The sequence below is a fragment of the Triturus cristatus genome, chromosome 8 (assembly GCF_964204655.1).
Source record: "Triturus cristatus chromosome 8, aTriCri1.1, whole genome shotgun sequence".
Classification (NCBI taxonomy): Eukaryota; Metazoa; Chordata; class Amphibia; order Caudata; family Salamandridae; genus Triturus; species Triturus cristatus.
This window is the reverse complement of record NC_140591.1, coordinates 1,367,320,629-1,367,338,887: the sequence shown is the minus strand read 5'-3', so window position 1 is coordinate 1,367,338,887 and position 18,259 is coordinate 1,367,320,629. Positions and strand designations below refer to the sequence as shown.

At 47.0% G+C, this 18,259-nt stretch overlaps 1 protein-coding gene across 2 annotated transcripts in view; it reads left to right on the top strand.

Annotated features, from left to right (window-relative positions):
• CYYR1 (cysteine and tyrosine rich 1) overlaps positions 1–18,259 on the top strand; it is a 265,183-nt gene that overhangs the window by 184,512 nt on the left and 62,412 nt on the right. For both annotated transcript variants that reach the window (XM_085623080.1, XM_085623079.1), the window contains exon 3: positions 7,261–7,418. In XM_085623080.1, the coding sequence (XP_085479206.1) occupies positions 7,261–7,418 (158 nt within the window). The remainder of the gene's footprint in view (positions 1–7,260; positions 7,419–18,259) is intronic.

Sequence of the window (18,259 nt, the reverse complement as noted above, 5' to 3'; positions counted from 1 at the left end):
TCCAAATCAAGACTTACGGCGGTCTTTGGCCCAACCCCTTACTTACTACTGTTCCCTATATTGTCACTCTGATTTGCTTTCTTTTTACTTGATGGCTTTCCTTATCCGTCTTGTGTCTGTCCCTCCTGTTCTTTTCTTTGCTCCTTCCCTGCAACACAGCTCTTTAACATCCTTTTGACTGAATGACTTGTATCCTTACATTGCTTACATTTTGGGAGCCATTTCTTTTTTTCTTTCAGTGCCTCATGAATGTGAATGTGTTTTTTCAAGTTCTCTTCCTTATGTTCTGCTTCTCACTAGAATTTGAGGGCTGTGGCAAGAAATATGGGTCATGGGGTGATAACATGTTAGAGAGTGGGACCAAGTGTGAATAATAGAACATGAGTGCCAACAACAAAAACGCAATCAAAAGAGGCCAAAGTAGAATTTTACAGTTGCGGAAGCCGGACTCGTCTGGCATTGTTCAAGATGCGTCCGATGATAATGGAGAGTGCAAAGAATGTGATGGGCCATGTTCTAAGGGCTTGCTGAAATGGAAGGAAACAAAGGCTGGATGAAGTGTTGCGTGAAGACTTTGAAGTCTATTAACGGGTGCGTTGATTGGTTGGAACTGTGGACCAAGTTGCCACGTGCATGATGCTGGTAGGTCAACAGTATGTTGCAGCGTGCATCCTAATTTCAGAGTGGACGTGTTTCACGAATGAAAGGTAAAGTTAGACTTTGTCCCACGAGGGCTACAATTCAAACTAAAGGGTGTTAACTTCAGAATTTTAATTCTTGATTGGACCAGGAGGTTTGAATAATTATTGATTAAAAAAAAATGTGAGGAAGGGGAGAACTGAAGGAGATGGGAAATAAGATAGTAGGGATGCGAGAATAACTAACGCAGAATGCAGTTTCACATGGTTCCAGGAAAATGTTTGGTCTGAATTGCTTTTGTCCTTTCTGAGTCAGTTTGCATGGATGCTAACAGATGTAGACGATTAATTCACATTTTTAATACACCTTCAGCCAGCTGGTCTGTGTGCACAAAGTGCTAAAAAGAACACAGCATTACATCATGGTGTAATAAATTAAACCAGCATTGGTAAAACCAATAGGTCTCGCCTATGCAAGAGCAATTGACTTTGTCAATATGTTTTAACCATGTTGTAAACCAGCATGGTTGCTGTTCAGCATGGCTAAAAGTTATTGGGGTAAAGTGGAGTCGAGTGTTATGGATTGACATGGTGTGGTGTAGAGTTGTGGGAAGTGGAGTGTCATGGAGTTGCGTGGTGTGTTGTGCAGGGAGTAGAATCATAGAGCGGAAAGGCGGAGAGTGCAGTAGATCATCATAGAGTGGAGTTGCAGAGTTTCATGGGCTGGTGTAGAGGGTGTAGCATAGAGTGGAGTAGAGTGTTGTAGAGCAAAGGAGTATAGAGCAGAGTAGAGTGCTGTAAAGTTGAGAGGCACAGAGTGGTATAGAGTGGAGTAGTGTGTCACAGAATGCAGTTTAGTAAAGTCGTATGGAGTGGCATAGAGGGAGGTGCATAGTGCGTTGTAGAGTGGCATATAGTGGAATAGAGTAGAATGTCGTATAGTGGCCTAGAGTGCAGTGGCATAAAGTACAGTGGTGCAGAGTAAATTGGTGTAGAGTGCAGTGGCATAGAGTGCCTTGGTTTTGAGTAAAAAGGTGTAGTGTGCTTTGGCACAGAGTGCAGTGATGTAGAGTGCAGAGTAGATTGCCGCTGCGTAGAGTGCTGTGGCCAAGAGTAGATTGTTTCAGAGTAGAGTGAAGGGCATAAAGTGGAGTGATTCAGGGTAGAGTGGAGTGGTGCAGGAAAGAGTGGCGTAGAGTGCAGTGGTGTAGAGCACACTTGAGTAAAGTGGAATGTCATAGTGTGGTGTGTTTTGGCAGGGCGTAGAGCGGAATAGAGTTTAGTGGTGTAGTGAAGTAGAGTGTCGAAGAGTGGAGTGGCACACTTTCGTGGAGTGCAGTGGAGCAGAGTGGTGTGGCATAGAGCGTGTTGCATAGAGTGGAATAGAGTGCTGTAGAGTGTCACAGACTGGAGTAGAGTGAAGTAGTGTGTCAAAGAACAGAGTTGAGTAAAGTGGCATAGAGGAAGTTGCTTAGAGTGGAGTAGAGTGGATAGGCACAGAGCTGAGTAGAGTGTCATGTCGTAAGGTGGGCTAGAGTGAAATGGCATAAAGTACAGTGGTGCAGAGTCGATTGGCGTAGAGTGCAGTGTCGTAGGGTGCCTCGGTTTGTAGTATAGTGGTGTAGAGTGCCTTGGTTTGTAGTATAGTGGTGTAGAGTGCCTTGGCATAGGGTGCAGTTATGTAGAGTACAGTGACGTAGAAAAGTGTTGCAGAGTAGATTGCATTGGCTTAGTGGAGTGTCATTGAGTAGATTGTTTCAGAGTAGAGTGAAGAGGCATATAGTGGAGTGGATCAGGGTAGAGTAGAGTGGAGTGGTGCATGGTAGAGTGCAGAGGTGTAGAGTAGAGTGGCATAGAGTGCAGTGGCGTAGAGTGCAGTTGCGTAGCATGCAGTGGTGCAGGATAGATTAGAGTGGCTTGGAGTGATGCCGAGTGCAGTAGCGTAGAGTGGCATAGAGTTGAGTGGTGCAGAGTAGAATAGAGTGGTGTAGAGTGCAGTGACATAGAGCACTATGGTGTAGAGGGGCATTGGGTGCAGTGGCTGAGAGTGCAGTCTTGCAGAGTAGAGTGGCTGAGAGTGGAGTGGCTCAGAGAGCAATGGTGTAGAGTACAGTGGTGCAGAGTAGAATAGAGTGGAGTAGAGGGCAGTGACATAGAGCACTATGGTGTAGAGTGCTTCACTGTGCAGTGTAGAGTGGTATTGAATTCAGTGGCAGAGAGTGCAGAGTGCAGTGACACAGAGTAGGATGGCACAGACAGCAATGGCATAGAGTACAGTGGTGCAGAGTAGAATAGAGTGGAGTACAGTGTAGTAGCATAGAGTGTTGCAGAGTAGAGTATAGTGGCATAGAATGCAGTGGTGCAGAGTAGATGGCGTAGAATGTATTGGTTTTGAGTGAAGTGGTGCTGGGTGCATTGGCATAGAGTGCAGTGTATTAGAATAGAGTGCCGTAGAAGATAGTGGCATAGCGTGTTGGAGTAGAGTGGCGCAGCATGCAGTGCAGTGGCATATAGTTGAATGGTGCAGAGTGGAGTAAAGTGACATAGAGTGCAATGGCATAGAGCACAGTGGCGTAGAGTAGTTTGGTTCAGAGTAGAGTGAAGTGGCATATAGTGGAGTAGTACAGGGTAGAGTGCAGTGGCATAGAGTAGTGATGTAGAGTACAGTGGTGCAGAGTAGTGTGGCATAGAGTGCAGTGACGTAGAATAGATTATTTCAGAACAGAGTGAAGTGGTGCAGGGTAGAAAGCAGTGTCATAGAGTGCACTTGTATAGAGTGGAGTGTTGTAGTGTTGTATGGTACAGAGTGGAGTGGCCTATACTGAAGTGATATAGAGTGCAATGGCCAAGAGCACAGTGGTGCATAGCAGAGTGGGGTAGTGTGCACTAGCATAGAGTAAAGTGGTGTAGAGTAGAGGCATAGCGTGAAGTGGCGTAGAGTGCAGTGTCATAGAAGTGATGCAGAGTAGATTAGAGTGACGAAGAGCGCATTGATGTAGAGTGCTGTAGAGTTTCGCTGAGTGGTGCAGAGTAGAGTACAGTGGCACAGAGTAGAGTGGTGCAGAGTAGAGCGGCATAGAGTGAAATGGTGTAGAGTGGCGTAGAGTGTTACAGAGATTAGTGCCATTCATTGTAGCGATGCAGAGTAAATTGGCACAGAGTGTATTGGTTTTCAGTAAAGTGGTGTAGAGTACATTGGCACTGAGTGCAGTGGCGCAAAGTGCAGCAGCGTAAAATAAAGTGGAGTGGTGCAGGGTAGATTGTAGTGGTGTAGAATGGAACTGTGCAGAGTGGAATAGAGTGGTGTAGAGTGCTGTGGCATACAGTAGATTGTTTCAGAGTAGAGTGTAGTGTCGTAGAGTGCAGTGGTGCAGAGTAAAGTGGCTAATGTGGATTGCGTAGAGTGGGGCAATGTAGAGTAGTGGCATACAGCGCAAGGGCATAAAGTGGCATAGAGTAGAGTGGTACAGAGCAAAGTGTAGTGGCATAGGGTGCAGAGAAGAATGGTGTAGAGTTTAGTGGCAAAGAGTAGAGTGGAGTGGTGCAAGGTTGAGCGCTGAGGCGTAGAGTGCAGTGTTGCAGAGCTGACAGTCGTAGAGTGCAGTGGTATATAGTAGAGTGGCATAGAGTGCATTTGTGTGGAGTGGTGCAGAGAAGAATGGCATAGAGAGCAGTGGTGTAGTGTAGAACAAAGCATAGAGTGCAGTCACCCAGCATACAGTGGCATAGAGTGCAGTGGCATAAGGTGTTGTGGAGTAAAGTGGCGTAGAGTGCAGTGGCATAGAGTGGACTGTTTCAGAGTAGAGTGGAGTTTGCACAGTAGAGTACAGTGGCGAACAGTGGTGTAGAGTGCAAAGTAGATTAGAGTGGCATGGAGGGGATCAGCATGGTGTGCACTTGCATAGCGTGGAGTGGCATACAGTGCAGTGTTACACAGTAGAGTGTTGCACAATAGAGTGGCACAGAGTAGAGTTTAGTGACGGAGAGTGCAGTGGTGCATAGTAGAGTAGTGTGGAGTTGAGTGCATTGGTGTAGAGTAGATTGGAGTGGAGCAAAGTGGAGTGTGCATGTTGTGTTAGCGCACTGCCATTACAGACAACATGTCTTCAATTGAAATGACCATTACATTTGAACAGACATACAATTTTACTGATAAATGTATACAGTGCTCAAACGATTGTGTGAAAATGTCATGTCTTAGTGTTTTGATTTGTTTTGATCGTATTCAAATATTTGTTTCCACCACACTTCAGAATTACTAAACAATTTGCTTAATTTGTGCTTTTCTAAATCTGCTATATTCTGAAATATCTGCACAATTCATTTACAGACATTTACATTTTGTTGTGTGCTAAAAAAAAAAAATAACATTGTTCAGACTACCTCGAGCACAACCCCAGTAGCCAATACGGTTGTCAGATAAATCCTCTCACTTTCAAGTCAGAGAAAGAAAAGTAAACACCAAGCTCCCTGGAAGACATTTGACCTCTGACTTTGAATGCACAGCAAACAAGATAAGAACAAGATTTAAAGGCCACTTTATAGAAATCCAGTATTGGTGGAAGAATGCAGTAAATAACTTGTGGGCAATGGATGAGACAAACTCAAGCTGGGTAGCCTAAAACAAATCGAGCCAGAAAATAGAAAGCAAGCAAATGTGAGTTACAAACTACAAAGCCGATGGTAAGCAATGGACAGAATACATTCCCAAGGAAGCTTTCTGAATGTTCCCAAGATGTTGTTAGCAAATCAGACAGCTGCTCTGTGTGGTAGGCTTCAACCCAAAAAGACTGCATGTATGCACTGGACAGATGAAAGAGGAGCAATTCCTATAGTACCATACCATCTACGGATATCAGTTGAGGGGTTGATACTCTGTTGCTTCCAGTTTTCTTGCAAGAGCTAAATTGAGTTATTTGCCATCATCTCAGTCCTTGTACTGTCTACACCTGCTGCAATGGAAGTCTGTGGTCCACCAAGTCAAAGGAGGCAAAGCAATCCAACTAGACAGACTGCCCACTGATCATCATCCCAGGCTCACATTTTTCCAGGTGACATAAGGGTTGTTTGCACTATTCAGCATATATTGTATTCACACAACAGGTAAATTACAAGGAGGCTGGGTACTGGGAGCTTTGTGCTGGACAAGTTAGCCTTTTAATTCTTGGGACTACTACTACAAGGTGCCTCGGTCTTTCTAGATGCTACTCTCTAATTACATTTGACATTATCCATGACACAGCCGTCTCTATGGCTGACAAAATCTTCTAACACTTTGCTTCGTTCTTTGACGTGCATATTTTGACCATTTTCCAAACCACTGTATTCTGTATCATTTCTGGTCATCATATGAGTTTATTTTGTCAATTCTTTTTCAAAACGTCATAATAGACTACATATGCCTATGGGCGGGTGCTGTTTTATGAATATGCTTAGTGAATACAAGGGGACTTTCTTAAACGCATATGTAAAGATACAAACAGTTCTATGCAAAGCAGATCGGAGGCCCATCTCCACATGCGTCTAGGTTGTATAAAGCAGCCCCCCCTCACCCCACTCCGTGAAATTGGTAAAAGTTTACATGACTTCAACTGGAAAGCATTATTAAATTATATTATTTCATGCTTGCTTATAAGAAAAAGTGCACATGCAAAAACTTACGAAACATTGTATATTGCAAATAATGCCTATCTTTACAACCTCTTTAATGTTAAGGCATCAGATCTGCCAACTCACACGGTGATACCATGTGACACTTGATATTGGCTCCGTTCACATGGTCACCCGGTGAGGAGCCAATATCACAAGTTAGTGGGGAAAATGAGCTGAAAACCCCCTTAAACAGTGGATTTCCAGTTCGTTTTCTGAGGCTTTGAACTGCCGACACCCATTAAAGACATGGTATCAGCCCCAGCAAGCTTTTTAGGTCTCGCCTGACCCAGCGCATGCGTTGGTCTGGCGACACTTATTGAGAGGGCTCCAAAATGTGCTACCAGGCCAGCCTAGAGCTACAGTGCATGTGCGCGGGCATGCGCGCTGTACTTGACCGCGATTACTTTCGCGGCCGCTTTGATGTTTGATCGCGATCACTTTCACGGCCACTTGGCATAGCCAATAGGTCTCGCTTTTGGGACCTTATAAGTATTTAGTTATGCAACTGTTGCATGGCTAAACACTTATAAGGTCCCAAAGGCGAGACCTATTGGCTATGCCAATGCTTGTTTTTTTTGGGGAGGGGCGTCAAAAGTATCTTTTGGGCCCTTCTCGGCAGGAGGCCCCACCCCCCTCCTCACACTGTGAGAATTTTGTTTTAGCCGGCAGCTCTTTTTCTTCGGACCCCACTTTGTTTATAATTTGCAACATAATACGCATTGTTAGTAGTGTTGGTATTTAAATGTGACGTTTTATCTTACTGATTAGTGATTGCACAAGGCCAAATCGGTCTCATGGGGGTTACCATTAGTCCTTATTTGTTGTTGTCTTTTGGTTTGCTGTGTTGTTCCGTTGTGTCCACCGTTAAGTAGGTGCAGGTGGTTGCTCATTCTCGGTGTAGGAGACAAGTGAGAGGATTTCGTACACCTAGAGTAATCAATGTTGACTTCTGGCTCTTCGTGTGTTTCAGGGGGACCGCGATAGCCGGCATCGTGTTTGGAATCGTGTTCATCATGGGAGTGATTGCCGGAGTCGCCATCTGCATCTGCATGTGCTTGAAGAACCCCCACGGCACCCGTGTGGGCGTCATCCGAACCACGCACATAAACGCCATTAGCGGATACCCTGGTGAGTAAAGCTCTCTGACTGCCTCGGACAAGATTTGTGTTACAATTAGAACAATCTAAAGTGAAAAGTTAAAGAACATCAGGCCAGAATTTTTTTTATAATGAAAAGTCAGGGCTTTTTAAGTGGGCCGGGTCTCACCGGTGCTGAGCACTGGCAGTTTTTTTAACGGGTCTCTCTCTATCGGGCTCTGTTTTGTGCCCTGGCACAGGCGTTCCGTTTGTTTCCAGACTGAAGTGACTAGTGGAGAAGTTACAGCATGACGTCATGCCAGGTGAGCTGTTTTAGGGGAGGGAAATCCTTTAAAGAGAGTCATTTTTTCTCTGGATTTCCCTTCTCTTTTTGAAACTCAGGAGCAGCAACGTTGTTGTGGTGTCACCTCGGCTTTAAGTAGAAGCTTTTTCAATATTATATACAAGCCATAGTTGCTGCTTATTTATCTTATGCAACTAACAACCATTGACAAAGCCAATAGTCCTGACATGTTGTAGGTATGATGTTTCTTGTATCATATCTGGATGCAATGACAGAAACGGCAAAATACAAGTCGGGCGGCACACTATGCTAAGCACAGATTTTAAGCCTATGTGTTTTAAGCCACGCCCTTAATTACACTGGCCACGCCCCTTTAAGAGCCCCCAGTTTTTTCATCCCACTTAAAGCCCTGAGTTAAGTCTTATTCTAACACCCTTGTTATAGGGAAAACACTTTAAAAAAAACGTGTGCAACCTAAACTCCATTGGCATATAGCGCATGGAACTATGACCAGCATTTAGCTACGCCCAGGGCTTTAAGTGTGTGGGTCCTGCTGGTGCTCAGCACCAGCAGTTCTTAAAAGCAGGTGCTGGAACGGGTCCCTATCGGGCTTCTCCATTTTTGCCCTCACCCTCCGGATGAAAAAAAAATATATTAACTCTGCAGCAGTGCCACCCTTCACTGCCTTTGATGTAACTTCAAAGAGACCCGTTACAGTACTTTCAGTCTCATCATTTCAGAACTAAAGTATTTTCAATATTCTATACAACAAAGCCATAGTTGTTGCTTATTCATCTTATGCAACTAACAACCAGTGGCAAAACCAATAGTACTGGCTTGTTTCAGGTGTAATTTTACTTGTTATCTTATATATCTGGATGCAAAGACATAAGCAGCAAAATACTAGTCCGACAACACGCTATGCCGAGCACAGATTTTTAGCTTACTTCTTGAGCCACGCCCTAATTATATCAGCCACGCCCCTTTTAGAGACCCCCCGCAGGTTATCGGTCACACCCCTTCAAGAGACCCCTCAGGTTTTACATCCCACTTAAAGCCCTGGCTACGCCAGAACATATATTTATATAGTACACAGAGGTCTATCGTAGACAAATCTACACTGTTCTGATTATGGTTTAGTTATTGCATCAAAAGTTAACTGTAATTAGGAAAGCTCCATCGCTACTTTAATAAAGAGGGGTGGGCGAGTCTCTAAAAGTTAGAGCTAGGCTCGATCCTGAAGCCTGACTCTAGATCAGCTCGAGGTCCTGTTGGAACTTCAAGCCATATCGAGCCGAGCTTTCATATGGCTTCTGCCTGCCAACCTCTGCTCTACACAGGGTGTGACCTTACGGCCAGAACTGCCGAATTTGGAACTTGGGAACTAGGTTCAAGTCTCCGCGTCGGCTCAACATCCTGTGATTCTGGACAAATCACTGAATCTTCCTGTCCCTTAAAAAAGAATCTATCCTTGTGTAATGTAACTGGTGCTCATATAAAGCACTATAATACCTTGCACTATATAAAAACTCCAGAAAAATGCACAAAAAGGTAAAAACAAAGCATTAACATAACAAGCATTGGCATAGCCAATAGGTCTCGCTTTTGGGACCTTATAAGTATTTAGTTATGCAGCACAATATCCTTGGTGCAACAACATCAACTGTTGCATGGCTAAACACTTTTAAGGTCCCAAAGGCGAGACCTATTGGCTATGCCAATGCTTGTCTTTTTAAATGTAGTTACATTACAGACCCTTGAACAGGCTATGAGGATGCCTTTTATGGATATGTTTCAATGGAATCCATACAAATGTAGTTTTAATAATAGTTAATTATTTTTTTGGGTCACTCATGTTCTAAAAGCAATTTACCAAATGGATTCAATCCTACTTTGGTAATCGGCCTCGGGTGTTAGTTCAGATTTGGTATTGGGGAGGGACACAGGCTCAGGGAAATAAAGGGTCCCAGAGAAAAACGGAAGACAGATGGGTGGAGAGAAAGACAGAGAGGGTGATAGAGTGAGAGAGACAGGGGAACTGCAGGGACAAAGAGGGTTAGGAAAGGAGAGAGAATGAGATAGAGAGTCTCAGAATGGGGGACACAGAAAAAGGTTATGGCCAGAGAGAGAAACAGAGAGGGAGAGAGCAAGAAAGAAATCCAGTGAGATTGAGAGAAGGGTGGGGGAGAGAGAAAGACAGAGAGACAGAGAAAGAAACAGCGAGAGCGCACACAGAAGCACCTAAACAGGAGTTGGGCTGCCTCTATAGTCCACTACACATCTCGGTGTTTTTACTTTTGATGAGAAGTCCACATGTAAAAGTGTTGCATTACAAATAAGCTAAAACACGACACAACACACCGTGAAAGCAAACCAACATCTCATAACAGCTCATGCAATTTCTCTCGACGTGCTTTGCTGAGGATTTCAGAAGATGCTGTCGAATTGTGTGAAAAACGCACCCGGATTTTTACGACAAACAGTGATTTTGTATGTGCAATCCCAAGAAGCCAATAATATACACACAAAAAAATCACTTTTAATGGATATAAACTGTGCCCCTCAGTCAGAGCAGACTGTAGCCCCCACTCCTCCCCCTGCAACGTTTACATTGTGGGTGACTCACTGAAGAAACAACCAGGTAAAAATAAACGCTGGATCTGAAAAGCCGGCACTTGCAGCCGTTTGTCAAAGACGGAAGCCTGGTACGATGTGACCATCAGTGTGATTTTCCCGCGCGCTACTGCTTCTTGATCGCCCGACGCTGCAGAGGAGAGAGGCCAGGCGGCCCGCTTTATTAATCGGCTACCAATGTGCTAACAAGCATTGGCCGCGCAGTAGTAAAAGTAACGCCGCGCGGCCGTAAAAGCGAAAGTCATCGCGATCACTCTGAAAGCTAAAGTGATCGCGATAACGCTCTAAAGCACGCTCGGGATGCGCGCGCAGCAGCGGGGGGAGGGGCGGAGAAGGTGCTGAAGGCTGGCGCAGGAAAGGCAGATAGCTGGGCGAGAAGGGAGGGGAAATGCGGGGAGCAGCTGTGCGCGTGCACGCCATCGTGCACTCAAGTTTGTAGCCAGCACAAAAATGTGGGTAGCACTTTAAAAACCCACCTACTAAATGTCTCGCCAGACCAGCGCATGCGCTCGGTCAGGCGAGACCTAAAAAGGAGAGACAAATAGACACCCATTTAGTGGCTGATTTTTACAAAGTGGCACCAGAAAACCTACCCAAATCGCGGCTTCCCCACTTAATGTGTGTGTTCGTAGACACATTTTTTGTTTTACATTAACTCCTTTTTCTTCATAATCACATAAGAAAACCCTTCCAAGTACGTTAGTTCAGAATACCAGCTTTACAAAAACCTATTGTGTTTGATTTAATAGATCAGTGATCCTCGAAGTATGGTCAGGGAGCCAAATTCGGCCCTTCTGAGCTTTATGTTCGCCCCCCTGGTGAACAGCAGAACTGGACTGCTGTTTACTCAGCACAGCACTAACATTTCAAATATGTGAAAAGCATTTATTTGAAGGTTACAGAAAGGGATTAACTAGGGTGTCCTGCGCTGCTTCACTTTAGGAACACATTAATTTATAGAGACATCTTGCAGCAGGCTCTTCAAAATTCAAAAGTGTATTTCATTAACATGCAGAATCGTTTCACCTTAGTAAATCGGATTATATCAGTGCATTGAGAAGTGTTTTCATTTAAAAGTGATAGCTTACAAACATTGAATTAGAAACATTCGTGCTCTTCCCTGCCTCACCCTGGCAACAATGCCAATAGTAAACTAAGAGGCAAGTCAGTTGTTATGTACACCCTTTGGGTCAGCAGGGTTGCTAGTATACATGAATATTATAGTTTATTAAATAAAACACAGGAGATGGTTTTGAACGGTGCACGTCCTGTCGTCGTGTAGTTCGAGGCCCTTTATATGTGAAAAGAAAATTAATTATATCTATGACCTATTTCACACTGCCTCTCCCTCTTTATCGCCTTTGTGTGATGACGTTCACCTGCCTCCTATTGTTATGGACTCTCATAAGCTATCAGAGATCTTAGACCAACTCAAATCAGGCTCCCCTTTTGACCCGGCCCCCGCACATCTTAGCTAAAGACTCTGATTAGATTCTCCCTGCTGTGCTTAAAGTGATAAATTGTTCTCTCACCACTGGTGATGTCCCTGTGGCCTGGAAACTCACTATGGTTGAAGCATTGCTGAAAAAGCCAAACATGGATCCTCTGTCACTAGGGAACTATCGCCAGTCTCTCTCCTCCCTTTGATTAGCAAGATAGCAGAAAAATATGTCAACCGGATTGTCTCTGACCATTTAGAGAGTTACATCCTACCCAGATGGGATTTGGACCCCTGCATGGCACAGAGACTGCTCTTTTAGCAGTGGTCAAAGAATCCAAGAGATTACTCGATCAAGGAGGATCGGTTGCCATCATTTTGCTTGATCTGAGCTCCGCGTTTGATACAGTACATCAAAACACCCTTGTGCAAAGATTGATGAACATGGGAATTCAGGGGCTGCCCTCTTATGGCTTAAATCTTTCCTGCATTTCAGGTCTTCGAAGATGGTGGTCTCTCCAACAGTCTATCACTCAAGTGCGGACTTCCTCCTCGAACCCCACATCGTTCAACGTTTATATGAGACCTCTGGCAGACATCTCCCCATTCAGGATTTCGATAGTCACCCATGCTGATGACACTTAACTGATTTTCTCTCTTAATCAAGGACAGGACCTCCACTCCCCCTCGTTCAAGCCCTGCCTCGAGAAGGTAGCCAAGTGGATGGAACAGTCCTGTCTTAAACTCAATGGAGACAAAATGGAGTTTATGATCCTGGGCAATAATCTTAAACTGAGTCAGGAACTGGACTGGCCAAGCAGCATAGGCCCCCATTCCCCACCCAAAAATTCCATCAAGAGCCTTGGCATATGGATAGCTAATTCCTTTAAATTCGACCATCAGGCAGGGAAGCTTGCTGCCACCTGCTATGTGCTCCTCAGGATTCTGAGCAAGATTCTCCCACTCTTCCCCCTTCACTGCCAGGAGACTGACGGTCCAAGCCCTCATTCTATCCAGACTGGATTATAGTAAATCCCTTTACCTGGGAGCTCCAAAGGGAACTATTAAGAAACGTCAGGTGGTCCAAAACTGTGTTGCCAGACTGCTGCTTGATATCCCTAGACATCAATCTGCCAGACAAGCCTTGAACTCCCTCCATTTGTAGCCAGTGGACGAGAGAATAGGGGTTGCGTCTCTTTGCATTGCCCACAAGACCTTGTGGGGCACAAGACCTTGTGGGGCAATGGCCCTGTGACCTAGCAACCCCTGATTTCGTTCAATTTCCCTCATAGAACACTGCGTTTCTCCACCGCCCATCTAGCAATCATCCCTCGCATCGGGAGGGAAAGAGTGGGAGGACGATCTTTCTCTTTCAGAGCAACTTCACTCTAGAATGCCCTCCCCTTATCTTTGCGCTCTGAAAACCATCTACTTCCCTTCATTAAGAAGCTTAAAACCTGGCCCTTTGAAAACTTATCGCAGTAACAGAATCCCTGTCCTGATAAGTATTATGTGCGATACAAGCAGTGTTGGGATGCCTATGGGTAGCCATGTGCTCTATAAGTGCTTATAACATAACAAAACATAATGCAGGGAATTTAAAATAAAACAATTGCCTACGATCACACAATTTGGTCAAGTGGGGAGGCCAGGATTGATCCCAGGTTTTTTAATTCCACATTGTGCAATTCGATTCAGACAGTAGTTGTACTTGAGTCTCATCGCTTACACCAAATTTGCACCTGCACAACCCTGACCACCTCCTCCTGGCATCAATGTGGCCCTCTGTCACACCACCAACCAAACTTTTTGACCCCTGGGAAACCCATGTAATAGACTATAATGTTGCTGAACTGTAATGATCTAGGTCACATACAGGGTTCATATGTCAATTGTCATGTCTCTTAGTTCATTAATGGTACTGTCGCAAGCATGGGGACAAGGGCAGGAATGGTTCTAAATTCATGGTAAACAAGCATTGGCATAGTCAATAGGTCTCACCTTTGAGACCTTACAAGTGTTTAGCCAGTGTTACTGGTTTTGCCAATGTCTTTAAGCTATGTTGTAGAGCAGTGTGGCTCCTGTGCAGCATGTTGAAAAGTTCTAATAAAAAAGTGTTATACGCATTTTTGTTAGCTTTTATATAACCAAGAAGACATTATGTACAACTGAACAACCCTATTAAAGAAAAGAATGAACATAAAAAATGTCTTCTAGTTTTTTTTTTGTCCTTGCAATGCTGGCAACTTTTTCCTGCCAGTTCTAATGCTTGTTTGTTATAGCTTTTTTGTTAGGGGGAATAAACAACGGGAGGGTGGAGACTGGAAAAGAGTACCTGAATTATAACATGAGCAGTGGACGGACACGAGGGGAGAATTAACAGATGCCAGATTCTGACGGCAGACTGAGGTGGTGGTGTACTGGTGCGGAGGTGATGCTGAGTGATGCTGAGGTGGTGGTGAGCTTGTGCGCAGGTGGTGCTGAGTGATGCTGAGTTGGTGCTGTGGTCAGGTGATTCCACGCTAATGCTGAGGTGGTGCTGTGTTGATGCTGAGGTGGTGCTGTGTTGGTGCAGAGTTGCTGCTGGGGTGGGGCTGTGCTGGTGCCGAGGTGGGCTGCGCTGGCAGTGGTGCATTGATGTGGAGGTTGTTCTGCGCTGGTGCTGAAGTGGTGCTACACTAATGCTTAATTGGTGGTGGTGCTGTGCTGAAATGGTGCTGATGCTAAGGTGGTGCTGCATTGATGCTGAGGTAGTGCTGTGCTGAGGTAGTGCGCTGATGCTGTGCTGGAGCTGAGGTTGTGCTGTACAGGTGCTGAGTGATAATGAGATGGTGGTGGGCTTGTGCAGTGGTGGTGGTGCTGAGTGATGCTTTGGTGCTCAGGTGGTGCTGGGCGGGTGCTCAGGTGGTGCTGAGTGATGTTGAGCTGGTGTTGTGCTTAGGTGGTGCTGGTATGATGCTGAAGTGGTGCTGCATTGGTGCAGGCTTGCTGAAGGTATTCTACACTAATGCTGAGTTGGTGCTGAACTGGTGGTGTTGCACTGATGAGGTGGTGCTGTGCTGAGATGGTGCTGATGCTAAGGTGGTACTGCACTGATGCTGAGGTAGTGCTGTGCTGAAGTGCGCTGATGCTGTGCTGAAGCTGAGGTGGTGCTGCACTGGTGCTGAGTCATAATGAGGTGGTGATGTGCTTGTGCAGTGAGTGATGCTTTGGTGGTGCTGAGTGATGCTGAGCTGGTGTTGTGCTGAGGTGGTGGTGTTCTGATGCTGAAGTGGTGCTGTGTTGGTGTTGGGTTGCTGATGTGGGGCTGCACTGGTGGTATTGCACTGAGGCGGAAATTGTGCTGTGGTGGTGCTGTGCTGATGCTGCAGTGGGGCCGCGATGGTGGAGGTGCACTGATACAGAAGTGGTGCTGTGGTGGTATTCAGTGATGCTAAGGAAATTCTGTGCTGGTGCTGTGGTGGCGTTGAGTGAGCTATGTTGGTGCTGAGTGATGTGGTGGTGCTCAGTCACACTGAGGTGGTGGTGCGCTAGTGCATGGTGATGCAGAGTTTGTGCTGTGCTGAGGTGATGCTGAAGTGGTGCTGCATTGGTTGTGTGCTATTGGTACTGTGCTTGTGCTGAGGTGGTGTTGTGCTGGTGCTGCACTGATAGTGGTGCCCTGATTAGGTTGTGCTGATGCGGAGATGGTGCTGTGCTGATCCTGTGGTGGTTCTCAGGTGGTGCTCTGCTGACACTTTGCTGGTGTTGAGGTGGTAATGAGTGATACTGAGGTGGTGGTGTGCTTGTGCTTAGGTGGTGCTGAGTGATGCTGAGTTGGTGCTGCGCTGGGCTGAGATGATGCTGCACTGGTGCTAAGATGGTACTGGGCTAATGCTGAGGTGGTGCTGCACGGGTGCTGTGGTGGGGCTCCGTGGGTGCTTAGTTGGTGCTGCACTGCTGGTGGTGCACTAATGCAGAGTTAGGGCTGTGCTGATGCTGAGGTGGTGCTGTGTAATGAGGTGGTGCTGTGCTGGTGCTGTGCTGCTCCACAGTTGGTGCTTCACTGGTGGTGGTGCACTGATGAGGAGGGGGTGCTGTGCAGATGGTGCTGTGGTGATGCTGAGTGATGCTGAGGTGGCGCTGAGTCATGTTGAGGGGCTGCTGAGTCATACTGAGGTGGTGGTGCTGCACTGGTGCTCAGGTAGTGCTGAGCTGGTACTCAGGTGTTTCTGAGTGATGATGAGGTGGTGCTGCATTGGTGCTGAATTGCTGATGAGTTGGGGCTGCACTGGTGGTGGCGCACTGATGCTGAGATGGTGCTGTGCTGATGCTGAGATGGTGCTGTGCTGATCCTGAGATGGTGCTAATGTGGTGGCGTGCTTGTGCAGAGGGGGTGTTGAATGATGCTAAGGTGGTGCTGAGTGATACTGAGGTGGTGCTGAGTGATACTGAGGTGGTACTCTGGTCTTGCTGAGTGATGTGGAGTTGGTGCTGCGCTGGTGCTGAGGTGGTGCCTTGCTGAAGCTGAAGGGGTGCTGCATTGGAACTGAGTTTCTGCTGAGGTGGTGCTGCACTGATGCTGTAGTGGGAATGTGCTAGTGGTGGTGGTGCACTGCTGCATAGGCGGTGCTGTGCTGATGCTGTGGTGGTCAGTGATGCTGAGGAGATACTGAGTTAATGCTGAGGTGGTGCTGAGTGATGCTGTAGTTGCGTAGAGTGATGCTGGGCTCATGCTGAGTGATGTGGAGTATTGCTGAGATGGTGCTGCTGTTCTGGTACTCGGGTGACAGTGAGCTAGTACTCGGTTGGTGCTGAGTGATAATGAGTTGGTGCTGTGTGGTGCTGAGTTGGTCCTGTGCGGATGTTGAACTCATGTTGTTTTGGTGCAGAGTTGCTGCTGTGGTGGGGCTGCACTGGTGGTGGTGCACTGATGCTGAGGTGGTGCTGTGCTGACCTGATGCTGAGATGGTACTGTGCTGATGTAGAGGTGGTGCTGTGCTGGTACTTAGGTGGTGCTGCGTTAGTGCTGAATTGCTGATGAGGTGGGGTGCGCTGGTGGTGCACTGATGCGGAGGTGGTTCTGTGCTGATGCTGAGATGGTGCTAAGGTGGTGGTGTGCTTTTGCAGAGGGGGTGTTGAATCATGCTTAGGTGGTGCTGAGTTCTGCTGAGGTGGCACTCTGGTCTTGCTGAGTGATGCGGAGTTGGTGCTGCGCTGGTATGGAGGTGATGCTGCATTGGTGCTGAGGTGGTGCTGTGCTAATGCTGAAGGGGTGCTGCACTGATGCTGTAGTGGGGATGTGCTGGTGGTGGTTGTGGTGCACAGATGCAGAGGTTGTGCTGTTCTGATGCTGTGGTGGTCAGTGATGCTGAAGAGAGGCTGAGCTAATGCTAAGGTGGTGCAGCTGCTGGTACTCAGGTGACACTGAGCTCCTACTCGGGTGGTGCTGAGTGGTGGTGAGTTGGTGCTGTGCTGAGGTGGTGCTGTGCTGAATTCATGCTGCTTTGGTGCTGAGTTGCTGCTGTGGTGGTGCTGCACTGGTGGTGGTGCACTGATGCAGAGGTGGTGTGGTGCTGATCTGATGCGGAGATGGTACTGTGCTGATTTTGAGGTGGTGCTGTGCTGGTACTTAGGTGGTGCTGCACTGGTGGTGCTGCACTGATGAGGTGGTGCTGATGCTGAGGTGGTGTTGCTGCATTGGTGCTCAGGTGGTGGTGATGTGCTGGTGCTTAGGTGGTGCTGAGTGATGTTGAGTTGATGCTGTGTTGAGGTGATGCTGCACTGATGCTGACATGGTGCTGAGTTGCTGCTGAGGTAGGCCTGCATGGGTGCTAAGGGGGGGGGGTTGTGCTTTTGGTGGTACACTGTTGGGAAGGTGGTGCAGAGCTGATGTTGAGATCGTGTGGTGCTGATGTTAAGGTGGTTTTGCGGTGCTGGTGCGGAGTTGATGTGGTGGTGTTACACTGATGAGGAGGTGGTGCTGTGCTGACACTGAGTTGGTGGGGCTCAGGTGGTGCTGCACTAATGCTGAGGTGCTCTATTGGTGCTGAGTTGCTGCTGAGGTGGTGCTGTGCTGGTGCTGCACTGATGATGTGGTGGAGCTGTGCTGTACTGATGTGTTGCTGCACTGGTAGTGGTGTACTGAGGCGGAGGTGGTGCTGTGCTTATGCTGAGGTTGTTTTGTGGTGCTATTGAGTGATGCTGAGGTGCTGCGGATGCTGAGGAGATGCACTGGTGCTGAGTGATGCGGTGGTGTCACTGAGTGATGCGGTGGTGTCCCTGAGTGATGCTGTGGTGTCCCTGAGTGATGCTGTGGTGTCGCTGAGTGATGCTGTGGTGGGGCTGAGTGATGCTGTGCTGCACTGATGCTGAAGTAGTGTAGCACTGGTAGGGAGGAGATGCAGCACTGGTGTAAAGGTGGTGCTGAGGTGGTGTGCTGGTGATGCGGAGGTGGAGTTGTGGTGGTGCTCAGGTGTTGCTGAAGTCGTGCTGAGTGACACTGACTGGTACTCGGGTGGTTCTGCGGTGGTGCTCA